Consider the following 15145-nt stretch of genomic DNA (forward strand, 5'->3'; position numbering starts at 1 on the left):
GTCAATTTTTACGGTTACCTTTTTTTGAACCCTTTATATTTTGCTGCAAATTTTTACGGTCACCTTTTCTTGCTTTCCTGTCAAGGTGGCGTGTCTTGCCGTGTGGGTTTATCTTCATCTCTGCTAGCTCGAGTTCTCACTAACCCCTCTTCTTTTTGACCCATAAATTGACGAGTCATCTTAGGAAAATGAAACGAGCGGGAACGGAATTCCAACTTGAAACGCAACAGAAAATTTTCCTAACCAATGACGCTTGACATAGTTGGGCACCGAACTGAATTTCCTGAGAACTTACACTAGGAACAATGAGTCATGTGTCATACAAGGTTGAAAATTTGAAACCAGCGGCTGACCGCTCGAAGAACCCATCAACATCCGAGCATGCTGTTGAATGTAATTTTAGGATTTTTTTTGACAAATCAGAGTAGACATAGTCAGAAAATGACCCAGATCTAGGTGCATCTAATTAAAGGTGGTGAATTAAAACCTGGCACTTAAAAACACCTGCTCCAAAAGGAAACGAATCAGGCAATAAAATGTAGATGCACCTTAAAAAGCAAAAAATAAGACAATTAAATGTGTATAGAATCAAATCTAGCTGATTCAAAAACTGTAATGCATTGTTTATGAGATAATCTTTGTACTCGCTATCGCTACAGATGTACTCCCTTCATTCCAAATTGCAGATCGTTTTGACTTTTTTAAATTTATAGATATTATTATGCACCTATACATATATAACATAATAATACCTATAAAATAGAAACTAAAATGCCCTAAGTATTACTTCGCGGTCACAGGAGTAGGTAAGTATTATTTCGCGGTCATAGGAGTAGGTCAGTCTGCGCGGCACGAATCGAAGAACCTAAGAACGCAAGTACCTTTCGTTCAGGAATCCGGTGCCGCCGGGCAAAGATTATTCCGCAGTCCTGCTGTGCCAGACTCGCCTTTATTCCAAGAGCGAAAAGGCGAGCAATTTCCATGGACAAAAGGGTGCGAGCTCCGGGCGCCGAGGTGGCCGCCCCCCGACGTCTCCACGTATCCCGCCGTCAGCCGTGCACGTCGCCGTCGCCAAAAAAGGCTGACCACACCAGCGTCAGCGTGACATTCCTTGCGAGAACCTGCTCTTGTGACCGCGGCCGCGGCCGTCGTTTGCTCCGATGCCGTGCCGCTTCGCTGCGGTGCGGCCGCGTGTTCCGGTTCCAACTTCCAATCGCGGAATCAAGCATGGGATGTCCGCACACTGGTGTGTGGTATGGTGACTGGTGACTGGCAGCCTCGTGAACCGGCAGGCCGTGCTCCGCGGCCACCGCCGCCACCGCCGCCGCCGCCGACACGAAGCGGATCCAATCCTGCCAATCCTGGCAATCCAACGTGCTCGGGTGACCGGTTTCCCCGTCATCCCCACGGCGCGCGCGCCGAAAGAAGCCGAAGGCGACAGGGCGAGCCGAGGTCAGCTGGTCAGGCCGCCCGCGCCACACCACGGTCGGCCCCACTCCCCACGCACCGCGCGCGGCGCGCATCGTCCCCGCCCGTCTCCGCCGCGGCGCGCCCGCCCGCCACTGCGCTGCGCGCCCCACGCCTTTTAGCCGCCCACCGCACCCGCCTTTCTCACCCCGCTCGATCGCCCCGGTACGCCTCCGCTCCGCATCATCACCGCATCCGCGCATCGCATCGCGTCGCCTCGGCATTCTCCAGCCTCCGCCTCCCTCCCTCCCTCCCTCCCGCGATCTCGCGAACCCCTGCTAGATCGCCATGTCCAAGCCCTGGGGCGGCCTCGGCGGCGCCGGCGCGTGGGCGCTGGACGCCGAGCGCGCCGAGGAGGAGGAGCGCGAGGCCGCCGCCAACCCGCCCCCGGTGCCCGCCCCCGCCGCGGGCTTCCCCAGCCTCCGCGAGGCCGCCGCGGGCGCGGGCCCCGGCGGCAAGTCGAAGAAGAAGAACAAAGGCACCACGCTCTCGCTCTCGGAGTTCGCTGGCTACGGGCCGGGGCGACGGCAGGCGCCGGCGCCGGCGCCGGAGCCCAGGGGGCTCACCCCGGCGGAGATGATGATGCTGCCCACGGGGCCCCGGGAGCGGTCCGCGGACGAGCTCGACCGGCCCCGCGGCCTCGGCGGCGGCTTCCGCTCCTACGGCTCCGGGGACCGCGGCGGCGGCGGGTTCGACGACGACGGCCGCCGCGGGCCGCCGGGCAGGGGCGCGGATCTCGACATGCCCTCCCGCGCTGACGAGGATCGCGACTGGTCCATGAGCAAGAAGTCGCTCGCGCCCTCGCCCGCCGACTCCGCTCCCCGCAGCCGGTACGGGGGACTCGGGGGCGGCGCGCCCGCGTCCGTCGGCCGCGCCGACGACGATGGCGACTGGTCGCGCGGGAAGAAGCCGCTGCCGTCAGCCCCGTCGCGCTACCCGAGCCTCGGCGGCGGCGGCGGCTTCCGCGACTCGCCCGTCTCGACCGACTCCTCCGACCGCTGGTCCCGTGCCGCGCCGACCAATGGCGAGCGGGACCGGCCCCGCCTAGTGCTCGATCCGCCCAAGCGCGACGCCTCGGCCACCCCTACGCCACCTGCTGAGGCGGGGCGCAGCCGGCCGAGCCCATTTGGGGCCGCCAGGCCGCGGGAGGACGTGCTGGCCGACAAAGGGCTGGACTGGAAGAAGATGGAGACTGAGATCGATCAGAAGAAGACTAGTCGTCCTACCAGCTCACAGTCGAGCAGGCCGGAGAGTGCTCACTCCTCACGACCTGGGAGCCCCGGGTCACAGGTATCAGCTGCGGGTAGTGAAGGCGTGCTGAGGGCGCGGCCAAAGGTGAATCCTTTTGGGGATGCAAAGCCAAGGGAGGTGATTCTGCAGGAGAAAGGGAAGGACTGGAGGAAGATTGACCTAGAGCTGGAGCATCGTCGTATTGATAGGTTTGCATTCAACTTACCTCACGTTCACATATCATTCAGCCTTAGCATTTGCTTGTGAATGCAATACTGGTTAAGGTTAATAGTGCTTCTCCCTTCGATAGGTTTTGGTTCTGTTTTAGCTGGGACCTTTGCTATTTTTCCTTTTGCTAGGTAGCAAGCACATCTTTTCCAGCACAGCACCTTGTAACAAGTTCAACCAATCACCTAATCGCAAGTTACTCCCTCCGTCCCAAATTTTAGGTCGTTTTGGCATTTCTAGGTTCATAACTTTTGCTATGCACATAGATATACACTATATCTAGATACATAGTAACAGCTATGAATCTAGAAATAGCAAAACGACCTACAATTTGGGACGGATGGAGTACTTTACAATTTCATTCACTTTTCTTTCAATTTCCAAAGTTGTGTACCTGTTTATCTTTATCCTGTCAAAAGAGCCCTGCAGTGTGCTAGTACATGAGTTGGGAAGTGTGACCACTTTGGTTCTTGTTTATGAAAATATGGCAGCATGATGAATTATATAACAAATAACCTGATGAGAATTGTGCAATGGTATTTGCATCCACAATAATGGATATAATAATACTTATAAATTCTTATTGCGAAAATAGTGACACAGGCATTTGCTACGTTATTAGTTCAGTTTGCCCTTGAGCTCCCTGTAGTCAGTTAAAAATTTTCAGTAATGAATCCATAGTTTAGATCTAACAGTGCATTTCTTATTTTCGGTCAATTTTTTTACCAAGGTTGTAAGCACACGTTGCAATTAAAATGTTACAGGTCGCTGGTTTTTGTTTGTTATAGCTTTGTTATTTATTGTGCAGCTGTTTTGGTTCTCTTGGTTGGTTAATTTGAATGAGCATGCATGTATATACTCAACACTGTATGGTTGTAATTTTTCTCCTAATATTTGGTGTGACCCTGTGAGAAGGGTTTGTTTGATACCATTCTACTCAACTGATACTGATATGTTACTGTATTAACTGTTTTGTTTTTCCTATAACAATATTAACTATCATTTGTTAAGTCAGCAATATAGATATCACCATTTTTATTTTTAGTTTTAGTAGTCAATGGAATTTTTTGGAATGATAAGAAATCCATGAAAGTTCATGTGCTATTCCTCCATGGCAAAGGGCTGTATCTCATTTTTTTTTTCCGTTTCTTCTTAGTGCATGAAAGTTCACGTGCCATTTCTCCATTGCAAAGGGCTGTATCTCGTTTTTTTTCCATTTCTTCTGCTTAGTGCAGATTGAAATATGTATTTCATATATATGAAAATCTTATTTGGAAAGCATGATTATGTTCTTTGGACTTTGGTTGAGTAGCATTGCCCCTTGGTCTTTTGAATGACATCTACTAGAATTACTCCCTCCAGTCACAACTCACAAATAGGTGACGTTTTGGGGTTGTCTTAAGTCAACCATTCAAACTTCGGTTGCGTATTATGTTTGATTTGTTGAGTTTGGATATCTGAAAATGATATGAGGGATTTGTCTTGAAATGTAGTTTCATAGAAGTATAGTCTTGCTATGTTTTCATAAATATTTTGGTAACAGAAAGTACTAATAAAATTTGTGTTTTGGAGACCGTGTTGATGTCACTAAAACATCACTCACACTGGAGGGAGTATTAGTGTTTACCCTGCCTCAGCCATAGAACAATATGGTATCTTTTATCCCACCATATTTGAGAAACTGTGCTGTCTATATAACAATTTGGAATTACATCTTTGTGTACTCCCTGCTGATCCTTTTAATAGTCATCATGATGTACCAGCACTCCAGAGTCCCGCCATTTATATAAAACATTAAACTCAACACATAAACGCCTGAGTCCTGCTAGTTGCCTGCAATAGTGTTTCATTTGAAGAAAAATTGTAGCATGTTATAATAAGATTTTTATTCTTCATGGTTATAGTTCTCTGACAGTCCACAAGTGTTTCATGACAAGGTTCTGTTCCCTTGTTGTAATGCCAGAGTCTATAATACTCAGTCATTTGAAAGGTAGTTTGCATTTCCATATACTTGGTTAGAACAAGCACTGAATCACAAACTTTTGTGTTTTAAGATCTGCTGATGAATGATTCGTGTCCAAACACACAATAATTTTATCAAGATTTATTCATGCAAGTTCTGATTGGAACTTTTCTTTTCATTTGGAGAGTGCATTTTCCCTTAAGAAAGAACTGTACAGACTGCAGTCCTCAGTAACTAGTCTTGAGAGGCTTAGCAAAGATATCACTTCATTTAATGGAGCTACCTGGTCCATTGCCTTTCTTTTGTTTTTTGTGCCTTTTTTCACATCTCTGGTTTCAATGGTCCATCAAATGGTAGCTAACTGTGCTACTTTGATGTTGGGGAGAATTAATAAGTCAATTTGTGGCACAGCCAGTTGCAAGGGTGAACAGATTTCAGCACATGACTACGTGGTCTAGCAAATTGGAATTTCCTTAACCAAAGTTAGGCCAGTGTTTCAAAAATTAAACCTAATTAGTTGCTGATTTTCATTTGATCCATTTGGTTTACTCTTGCACCATGCATTGCTGAAGTAAATAGCATTTGTGTTTGTCTTGTTTGAATACATAGACATGTATCACACATACACACACACTTCCCCCCCTGTACTGTTGAGAATAGTTTTCCATTTGATTTGATTGGATACATTTTTCAGACCGGAGACAAATGATGAGAAGGTGTTGAAAGAAGAGATCAACCTACTTAAGTTGGAACTCAATGAAAATGAAGCCAAGATGAGTGATGATGATGCAAAAAGTTTAGCTGAGAAGATAACTCAAATGGAAAAACAGCTTGAGCTTCTTACAATTGCAATGGATGACAAGATCAGATTTTCGCAAAGACCTGGTTCTGGAGCAGGGAGGGTTACAGCATCCCCACCAACTAATTTTGCAGATGAATCCCTAATAAAAGAGTCCATGGAAAGGCCAGGTTCCCGTGGTGGCATGGATCAATATCCAAAACCAACTGAAGAAAGATGGGGGTTTCAGGGGAGCAGAGATAGAGGCTCTTTTGGTGGCAACAGAAGTTCAGACAGGTGTGTTCATTTCTTGACTTGTGCCTAATGTTCTTGTGAGTTGGTTCATTCCAATAAAAATTCTACTTACTGTGATTCTTCACACTTACACATGCACTTAAATTAGTGGTGTACTCATTGATCACATTAACCTTAGCATGCCTTCGTTTTTTAGGAGAATAAGTGTTGCTATTCTTCTGCCCCACATTATGTTTTTTCTAGGATTTGGAAATCTATGAGGTTACTGGTCATTTTTTTTTGAAAAACAGCAGGAGCACTGCTAATTCATTTAAGAAGGAAGCAAGTCCAGGTTACATAGATGTTGCGATTACATAAAACGAAGACCTCACTCATTAAAAACATAATTAACACAAATGCTCTAAACCCATACCGGGTTACCACAAGCCCACCTCCTCAGGTTGACTTCCTCCTGAATCAAAGCAAACACTTGATTCGGGGGGTTTACTGGTCGTTTTATCCACCAGTTACTTATATTGTTTAGATCCCTTTTGAGTTCTTTTACTACAAACTGTTCTTAAGATCATCATGAAATTTTATTTGTTTCTACATATGAAGTATAAACTCTGTATCCACCTATATTTCAGGTCTTCAGCAGGACAGAGATGGTGAGGCGTTGGCAGTCAGATTTTTCTCTTCACTTTTAGATGGCGCACAAATAATATATGTTCTTGTTGCTGCTTGACTCCCATTTTGTTTGGCTTGGAAGAGTAGAGAGGATCGTGGACAAAAAAGATTGCTTTGCACCAAGTCTTTAATTACCACCTATATGGTCGTTTTTCTATTTTGGTCTTTTTTTCTGTTTGTAATTTTTGTTTTATCCTTCTCTTCCATGTCAAAACAAGTGTGACCAACCTTTCATAGACTAACTATTGTTCTTGCCTCCTGCATGATTATGCCCTAGCATTCATATTCAAGGGCTTGTTTGGATAGCAGGTGGGAAGTAGACCAAATCTCTTCAGATCAGCAGGGAAATTTCCTCGCCGGTCTGTAGGTAGGTATGCTCTAATCCCCGGGCATCCAAACAAGCCACCAAGAGCATGGATGTATGGTATTGCATTGATCTGTGTATAATCCATTTTTTTTTTTGCGGAATGCGTTGATCTGTTTATTTCTAAAGCTGATGAATCTTAGCTCAGTTACTAGCTGCTGACTGTACCATCCTCTCTCGTATGGAGTAGCTGTTGAAGTTCATTAGCTATGAACAAGTAATGGTCACGGTAACTGAACCGGTGACACATTTTCCTATGAAAAAGGAAGCAAGGTTGCTGTCACGCAAATCCTTTTGTTAATATGGACGCATCACCAACTGTGAAAGCTAATGTCTTCATATGTAAAACAACTTAACAAGAAACTGCTAGTTTCTTATGTCTTGGAAGGAAACAAAATATTGACCCAAAACATGGATGCAGACCATTGCATAGTCTTTGGAGGATATACATAATTTGGCCGATTAGCTGATGTAGTTGTCTCAATGCCCGGCACTCTTTTTCCTGCTCCGTTGACATTGCTAATTGGCTCTTCAAACAACCGAAGCTTGATGGAACTAGATTACTAGATTAGCGTGTGCTTAGCTCTATGATGTCCCTACTAACTCCCGTAGAAACAATGCCAGATACTGGTCCTCTTGGCCTTTCATCACGCTTGAAGGAGCACCTGGTGTTGACTACGGGATGGAATTGTATCGTTTGTTCCTTTCACGCTTGCTGTGTGTACTCAAGTTGATACTTCCCCTCCGAATATTCAGAACAGCTCAGGAAGTCAATGACGTGCCTTGCCACTTCATTGAAAGATACAGTCCCGTACTGTATAGTGCAAGTGCATACCACGCAGACGCAGTTTGATGTGGCATTTTTTTTTGTATCATAACATCACTTTTTGGAGGCTGGATATTTGTTTTTCTTCATGTAAAGAAGATTAAATGCGCATGAATTTAGAAACAAGTGGGTCTGGTTGGATTGGGTCGACACGAGGGCTCTTCTTATTCCTTTTACTTACAAAAACTGGCTACAAATTGAGCGAGAAATGAACCACAAATTAAGTGAAAGAAATGGTTTTCTTGTTCTTGGTCGCTTTTTTGTGTTGAATCGCGCATATCCAAACCACATCATCTGACAAGAGAAACTTATCGTAACCAAAGTTATTTCATATCTTCTTCACTTCACGCACACGACAAAGAAATAAGCATACACCGAAAATAGTTGGGTTGCGCTGCACCCGTGTAAATCCATCCATCCATGGATGCAGCTCTGACACTCACACCTTCAATTTTAAGCACCGGCCGGCCACTCACATGTCTCCGTGAAGCAGACCAAGCTAGCTTACAACCGGGCCGGAAATTAAGAACTCAGCACGCGACGACGCCATGCGTTCCACACGGCCGCCCGCTGGCCCCCTACTTGTTCTTCTTGCGGTTCTCGATGACGAAGAAGAAGGCGAGCGCGACGACGGAGAAGGCGGAGAACACGCCGGCGGCGACCTTGATGGAGGCGTGGATGCCCGTGATGCCGGCGACGACGAAGGCGGCTTCGGGGCCCGTCTGGCCGTAGGCCACCTGCGTGCCGGACGCGTCGAGCGCGTACGCGCGCACGTAGTAGGTGCCCGAGGGGATGTCTTTGGCGACGGCGTAGTCGAAGCTGCGCCGGGCGCCGGCGGCGTAGGCCTGCTGGGTGAGCTTGAACTGGCACGCCTTGTCCTTGCTCAGGTCGTCTTCGGACTTGCGCCACCCGCGGTCCTTCTGGCTCACCGGCGCGTAGCACAGGTTCACCTTCACGTTCTTGTACGCGGCGTCGGCGCCGGCGGGTTCGGTGGTGTTCAGGGACCAGGTCACCGTCACCGTGTCCACGCCGGCGTGCAGAACTGCGCATGGCCATGGATTTCGTGATGAGTACAATAAAGATTCTACTTTTTGACCTTCGAACACGCGGGAAATGGACGGTGAAAGGTTTTCCTACTACTGCCCGGCCTAGATATATAGCTTCAAAAATGTTTCTTACTCGGTTTGCTTTTCAGACGCATTGCAAGCAACAAAAGAACATAGTTCAGCCATTTAAGAAGGAAGGTAAAAGAGTAAAAGACGAACACTAGAACATGGGGAGCAACTCCACCCTGAGTCGTACGTGATGTCATTAACGATCATTCAAGTCTTCAAGATCTCCCTTTCTTCGTGGTGGTGATGGCTAGTTAACTCTATTAGCTTGTTATGTTAGGAAAGACTTAATTTGATGAACCATCACTCCATTGTTAATGTTTATAATATTTTATTTATGTGATACAAAATTATTAGTAATGAAATGAAAGAAATCTTGTAATTTCAAACATAGAGAGTAAATAATATGAGTAAATAACAGTATAACACCATACACATTGAACGCGCACCTTGGCCGGGCTTGGGGGAGGCGGTGACGGCGAGCGCCTTGGGCAGCGTGGAGAGGTGCACCCCCGCGGCGGCCGGCGCCGGCAGGCAGCCGCAGAGAAGCACCGCCGCAAGCAACGAGAACACCACGGCGCCTTGTTGCCGAGCCATCGCTTCTCCTGACGCGTTAATAATCGATCGCCGGCCGGTGATCTCTTCCTCTCTAGCTAGTTACCTGACTGGTGGGTGGTCGGAGACGGAGGCGAGGAATCTGATGAGGTGCTTGGAGTTGGGTTGGATGAGTACGGACGCGGCTAGCCGAGAATATATAGGCACGTTGGCCGAGGAGGTGTCGAGCAGTTGACTTTGCTCGCGGCCCTGTCGGCAAGGAGTAGGATCAATCGTTTAAGCTTAATAAACAAGCTGCTAATTATGCGATTCAAAAGTCAGATCTTGACGAGGGCAGGGCCAACAGCAGCGCTGCAGCTGGTAGTAATGTATCTTTTCGGTCACTTCGCGAGCCTGACTTGCTTTTAGAGGGGCCCCGAAGGGCTCCGGCTTGGTGGGATGCGGCGACCGCGCGCGATCGATTCGACCCTGCTCGCAAATCAGCTGACGCGGCCAGGGGACGAACGAAACGAACCAGCGGCTCTTCCGGTGCCCCTACGCAAGGCCACGAAATGCAGTGCAGGGCGTTGCGTCGCATGGCGTGGCGAGGCGGCATCCAACGGCGCGGCGCGGCGCGGCGACCGGGTGGTCGGGGGTGTTTGGCTCACATGTGTTAAACTTCACAGTCACATCGGATATTTGGATACTAATTAGAAGTATTAAATATAATCTAATTATAAAACTAATTACACAAATGGAGTCTAATTTGTGAGATAAATCTATTAAGGCTAATTAGTCCATGATTTGACAATATGGTGCTACAGTAACCATTTGCTAATGATAGATTAATTAGCCTCAATAAATTGGTCTCATGAATTAGCCCCGAAGTTCTGCAATTAATTTTATAATTAGCTATGTTTAGTCCTACTAATTAGCATCCGAATATCCGATGTGACATGTGATAAAATTTAACTACTGATATTCAAACATGCATTTAGATGGTGCGGCCGCAGCCTGTAGGACTAGGCAGACCAGGTGCAGAGATTCCCACGGCAGGAATGGACATGGAGGCATATGTCAGCTGTGGTGTTCAAAATCCACGCGGACTACATGCCTGCGGCGAGGGGAAGGGTGGTTTCACTTTCGCACGGTCGGCACGACAGAATCGAACAGAATTTCCACCCATTTCGGTTCCAATGGGAGCGCATCTCATCTGTCGATAGCTTGATGAAGAGCTAGTTGCGACAGCAGCATGCCGGCACATTGCTTCACATGGTAAAACCCGCGCGCCAACTAAAAGAGGATCGATCGAGATGTACGGGGTCATGTGACTCTTAGCAAAGATTAAGGGTTACAAAGTGCAACGTTTGATTGACTCGCCTCTATCAGCACGTAATAAGAATTAGCGACAAGGAGCACGGCTTATCAACGGGCCGATGTCACGTAATAAGAATTAAAGAGTAAACAGGAGGACGGCACTGAATTATTGACGGAATCATGCGTTCAATTTTAAGTGGACAGGCCAACTTCCATTTCGAGGGTATCTGAATCACAATTCAGAATTTGGTTTATCTTTTTATCTATCTTTTCTTAAAAATTCTTTTTTTTGAACGAACCATATTGGAGAGCTGCCGATTATATTAAAAAAAGAATTTCAGACTGAAAAAATATAAAAGGAAAAGAAAAGAAAAACAATACAAACTCGCCTGGTCGGATTAGGACATCAATGCAGATAGCCACTCAACACCAAAACTATCACACCCTACCGATTGGATTGGGACATCAACACGGTCTCACCGCTCTGCTCGCCACGGCGGCACCCACCAACATCCACGCTCATAACTCGCCGAAACGTCTAGGCGTGGTCCGGCATCGACAGGGAACCGATAGAAACAGACTGCACTGCACCGAGATGGCCACCGCCATACGAGACCCTCCGCTGTAGTGCCGCTGCAACACCACACTCTATCTGACAGAGTGATACCACCGAATCCGGACCTCTCTTAGGCTGCCTCGCAGTCGCCACCGCGATAACACAATGCGCGGGGACCTCGCCACATCCGCCGTTGGACTCCACCTCACTCTCATCGCCTTGAAGAAACACCACGTGCGGGGGTCTCACCACGCCCGCCATAGTACTCCACGTCATGGATCCGTTTCTTTTGTCGCTGTCAAAGTGGTAAGCAATATTGCCCCGCTCCACAAGATCTCCGTCGATTAGCCAAGCCGGCGTTGCAGGTCGACTTCGCCTCGTTACTTCACCCGCGCAAAAGCATCCGCCGTCATGTCAGCAAGTCAGAGAAGTCGCTTGCGCCGTCTTCCAACGATGTACGCACCGGGTAGTCCAGCCAAGCTGAGCAACCCGCCGCGGTCCGCTGCAAGCCTAGTTGTCCCATGATGCCGTTGCCGCAAGCGTCGTCCTCCAACGCAGTCCCACGCCGCACTGACCGTTGCCAAGAAACGCCAGCCACCGCGATCCACTGCAAGCGGCCAAGATCGACAACCCTTGGCCACCACCATAACTACGATCGCCTCCACATGACCTCGGTAACACCCGTCCAGCTTGCCACGCGACGGAATTGTCACCACCGGCTGCGGCCGTCCATGACTAATGGACTAGGACTGGCACAGGCCGAGATGGGTCTCTAGAGACGACGCCTCCAAGGAGGGCACAACGCCAATGGCGCCACCGTCGCTAGTCCAGGATCTGGACAGGGTTTTCATCCAGAGGACCCCATGCAGTAGGGTTGTAGCTCAGCAATGACACCCCCAACGGGAAGAATGACGCCCTAGGGTGCTGCCGTCATCTCCACCAGCAAGAATGCCCGCGAGGGCTTTCGCCCGAAGCATCCCAACCCCTACACGTTCACGGCTCAGCACTCCCGGCCACAATCACTGCAGTCCAACCGGGGCGACGTCGCCACCGCGCCTCCTCGCACCACGCAGCCGTACCTCTACCTCCGCTCGCTCGCCGTCAGTCATCCTCCTTGCGCCGTGGCCTGCGCCGCCGCCCCTCCGTGTCACTATTTTCCACGCTAGCGCCACCTTCGCACCGTGCCCTGCCCCATGCACTGCCGCCCGCGGGCCACTACCTCATGCATGCGGCTGCCGCCGGCCACCACGCCCATGAGCACCCACATCGCGCCGCTTCCCCGCTTTATGCTTCCGCCGCTTCATGCCTTCACTGCTTCCCCACGTCGCGTATTGCCGAGCAGGCTTTCACCCAACACCCACCCGCTCGCCGCCGCTGCAAGCTCATCACCCACCACGGCCACCGCCATCAACCTCTCCTCCCAGCCAACGCCACCACCCTGCCATGCCGAGACCGAGAGAGGCCATGACCTCCAGCACAACATTAGGCACCCCCCGTGCTCCCAGCTCTCACAGCCTCCCACTCCACACCTCCTCAGCACGTCCTCCTCCTGCCTCAACGCGATCTAGCTCAGAGGCACGTCGTGGAACCTGGCGAACTCCATGCGCAGAGCCCACTAGTGCAGCCGGTCATGCCGCTCGCGGTGGCGGACGCCTTCCTGTAGCAGCACTGCGGGCTGTTGGCCTCCGCGCCGTCGCTGCTCTCTAGGAGCTCGTCGTCGTGGACTGCGGATCTGGCCGCTGGAGGGCTAGGTCGACCCCCACTTTGCTCGAGAAACCGCGGCCACCCGCTCCACCCCTTGCTCAAACTCGTCCCGCGCAGACGCCATCGCGCGGCATCCACCCCAGCGTTGATCGCCGCCCCGCGTGGACCCCGCATCCGGCCGTGGGGGACTCGGATCCAGTCTCACCGGCATGGCCGCGCGCCGCCCTACGGTGATTCCCTCCGACAGCCATGGCGGCCGCGCCCGCCATGAGAGATGAAGGAAGGGAAGCAAGCCACCCCACCGCCGCCGTCCTCGCGAGCCGCGCGGGCTTCCGGCGGCTGGCTCGAGCGGCAGCGCGGTGGTGGGGAGAGGGAGGAAGAGGCGGCGGCGGCAAGGGTTTCATCCGCCCGTGTCGCTCACACGGGAGTGATGCGGGGGCTCGCCCAAATCTGAGTCTGTTGTGCTCTTCAAAATTCTTTCCTTTACGTAATTTTATTTATTTTTCATTCCACTTCTTCTTTGAACGCTTGTAGCGAGTGCCGTTTCGAACTTTGGCGCCCGCCTGGTGGGAAAATGGCCCATCGAAAATCCTATTTATGGAATCCAAAAGTAAAGAGTGCACAACATGAATACTCTGTCAACCCAAATAGAAGAGGTCTATAGCTTCTCTGATACGTAAATGAATGAGAGAATGAGGCATGGTTTATACAACAAGCATGTATTTGTGTAGACGAACATGTGACTTGCGCCTTGCGACGCAGTGAGCAACCAAGCAAAATTGGTGTAAACCTTTTGCCATCTGCATGTTAACTTTTGACAACGAGCATTAGATGTGATAAGTATATAGTCGATGCCTTAATTCCGAGTTAATTGTACGGCTATTATAGTAAAAATGGTCAGTAGAGGTCTGTCATCTCCTCTATAAGTTATAGAGATGTCTACGAAACACAGATGTGAAAGCACCACGAACTCATTCTCCACTACTTCCTTTCATCAGGAGATTTGTGCGTGGTGGTGGTGTTGTCGGCGCTCGGATTTGAAACGCGGATGCGAATGTGGTCCATCCTCTTGGTGCTCACGCGGTCCGCGAGCAGGGCATCTCTGCGATGGGTGGGATGCCTTGATGAGAGAGTGAGAAATGAAAGATAGAGGAGTCTTTTTGCAACTTGTTGTCACATTGCATGGCCACATAGGTGAAAAGGTGCTTCCGTGGATGCCCTTGGACCTTCATAGTCACTCTTTATTAGATTGTGGACCTAGATGACCACTTTAAAATTTATAGACGACATCGAGAATAGTTTAATAAGCTACAGTGAAAATTCACTTTTAGTAAGATAGAAAATGGTAAAAGAGAAACCATGTACAACTCCTGATTATTAGGGTCACATGTGGATGCTAGCTGATAAACAAGATAATGACTCCAGATCCTAGTCGAACTAACCTGACCCAGGCCACATACTATTACAAATACACTCATTGACTACGCTTGCAACATGAACCAGAAATTCCAAAACCAGAGCACATTTGGGTTGGGAGAAATCGAGAGAAATCAGAGCTTTGAAAAAATGATCTTGCTAAAACTTGAAAGCTTAACAATATATTAGTTGATGAATGGATGCTAATCATCATAACTTGGAAAAAATCACATGATATTACTTAACGTGCAACAACTGGTTCTTGAAATTGTGATATGTTGTAAGTCCTGTATCAGGGTGAGATGGGCAAACCTTAGTCAATTATGGAATCCGATGCTGGCTCTACAGGTTTTAGGAGAAAGTCGTTCCAATGGCAGCGCATACATGCTTCTTATTTTTGCAGGTGTAAGAAGGACCGGGGAGATCACATCTCTCTATGATGGCGTCACTACGGGAAACCTTAAATTTGCCGAGTGTATTTTTTTTGCCGAGTGTTTTTTTGCGAGCACTCGGCAAACAAGCTCTTTGCCGAGTGCCAAGCTAAAAACACTCGGCAAAAAAAAAACACTCGGCAAATCGAGGCTTTGCCGAGTGTCAAATAAAAAACACTCGGCAAAGCCCCCTCTTTGCCGAGTGTAAAAAAAACACTCGGCAAAGATGGTAGTTTGCCGAGTGTTTTTTTTTACACTCGGCAAAGAGGGGCTTTGCCGAGTGTTTTTATTTTGACAC

General features: G+C 49.1%; 3 protein-coding genes across 3 annotated transcripts in view; 1 reads left to right on the forward strand and 2 right to left on the reverse strand.

The window, feature by feature from the left end:
* The first annotated feature begins 1524 nt into the window (after positions 1–1524).
* Positions 1525–6853, forward strand: LOC101772998 (eukaryotic translation initiation factor 4B1). The gene is made up of 3 exons (XM_004952919.4): positions 1525–2906; positions 5583–5963; positions 6548–6853. Exons 1-3 carry the CDS (start codon positions 1756–1758, stop codon positions 6570–6572), a joined length of 1557 nt encoding a protein of 518 aa, XP_004952976.1. The 5' UTR covers positions 1525–1755; the 3' UTR covers positions 6573–6853.
* A 1232-nt stretch (positions 6854–8085) lies between these two features.
* On the reverse strand, positions 8086–9684 carry LOC101773406 (high-affinity nitrate transporter-activating protein 2.1). The gene is made up of 2 exons (XM_004952920.3): positions 9339–9684; positions 8086–8819 (listed from the first exon to the last, which is right to left on the reverse strand). Exons 1-2 carry the CDS (start codon positions 9484–9486, stop codon positions 8356–8358), a joined length of 612 nt encoding a protein of 203 aa, XP_004952977.1. The 5' UTR covers positions 9487–9684; the 3' UTR covers positions 8086–8355.
* Positions 8086–15145, reverse strand: part of LOC101773823 (high-affinity nitrate transporter-activating protein 2.1) — a 13259-nt gene continuing 6199 nt past the window's right edge. Inside the window, exon 3 of the mRNA XM_012843924.3 lies at positions 8086–8355. The gene's annotated coding sequence lies outside the window, so the exon portion shown is untranslated. The remainder of the gene's footprint in view (positions 8356–15145) is intronic.

This window comes from Setaria italica, chromosome I (genome assembly GCF_000263155.2).
Source record: "Setaria italica strain Yugu1 chromosome I, Setaria_italica_v2.0, whole genome shotgun sequence".
NCBI lineage: Eukaryota > Viridiplantae > Streptophyta > Magnoliopsida > Poales > Poaceae > Setaria > Setaria italica.

Coding starts and splice junctions, on each gene's coding strand:
- LOC101772998 (XM_004952919.4), top strand. CDS start 1,756: ATGTCCAAGCCCTGGGGCGGCCTCGGCGGCGCCGGCGCGTGGGCGCTG. Junction 2,907..5,582: donor GAGCATCGTCGTATTGATAG/GTTTGCATTCAA, acceptor TACATTTTTCAG/ACCGGAGACAAATGATGAGA. Junction 5,964..6,547: donor GGCAACAGAAGTTCAGACAG/GTGTGTTCATTT, acceptor CCTATATTTCAG/GTCTTCAGCAGGACAGAGAT.
- LOC101773406 (XM_004952920.3), bottom strand. CDS start 9,486: ATGGCTCGGCAACAAGGCGCCGTGGTGTTCTCGTTGCTTGCGGCGGTG. Junction 8,820..9,338: donor CTCCCCCAAGCCCGGCCAAG/GTGCGCGTTCAA, acceptor GGCCATGCGCAG/TTCTGCACGCCGGCGTGGAC.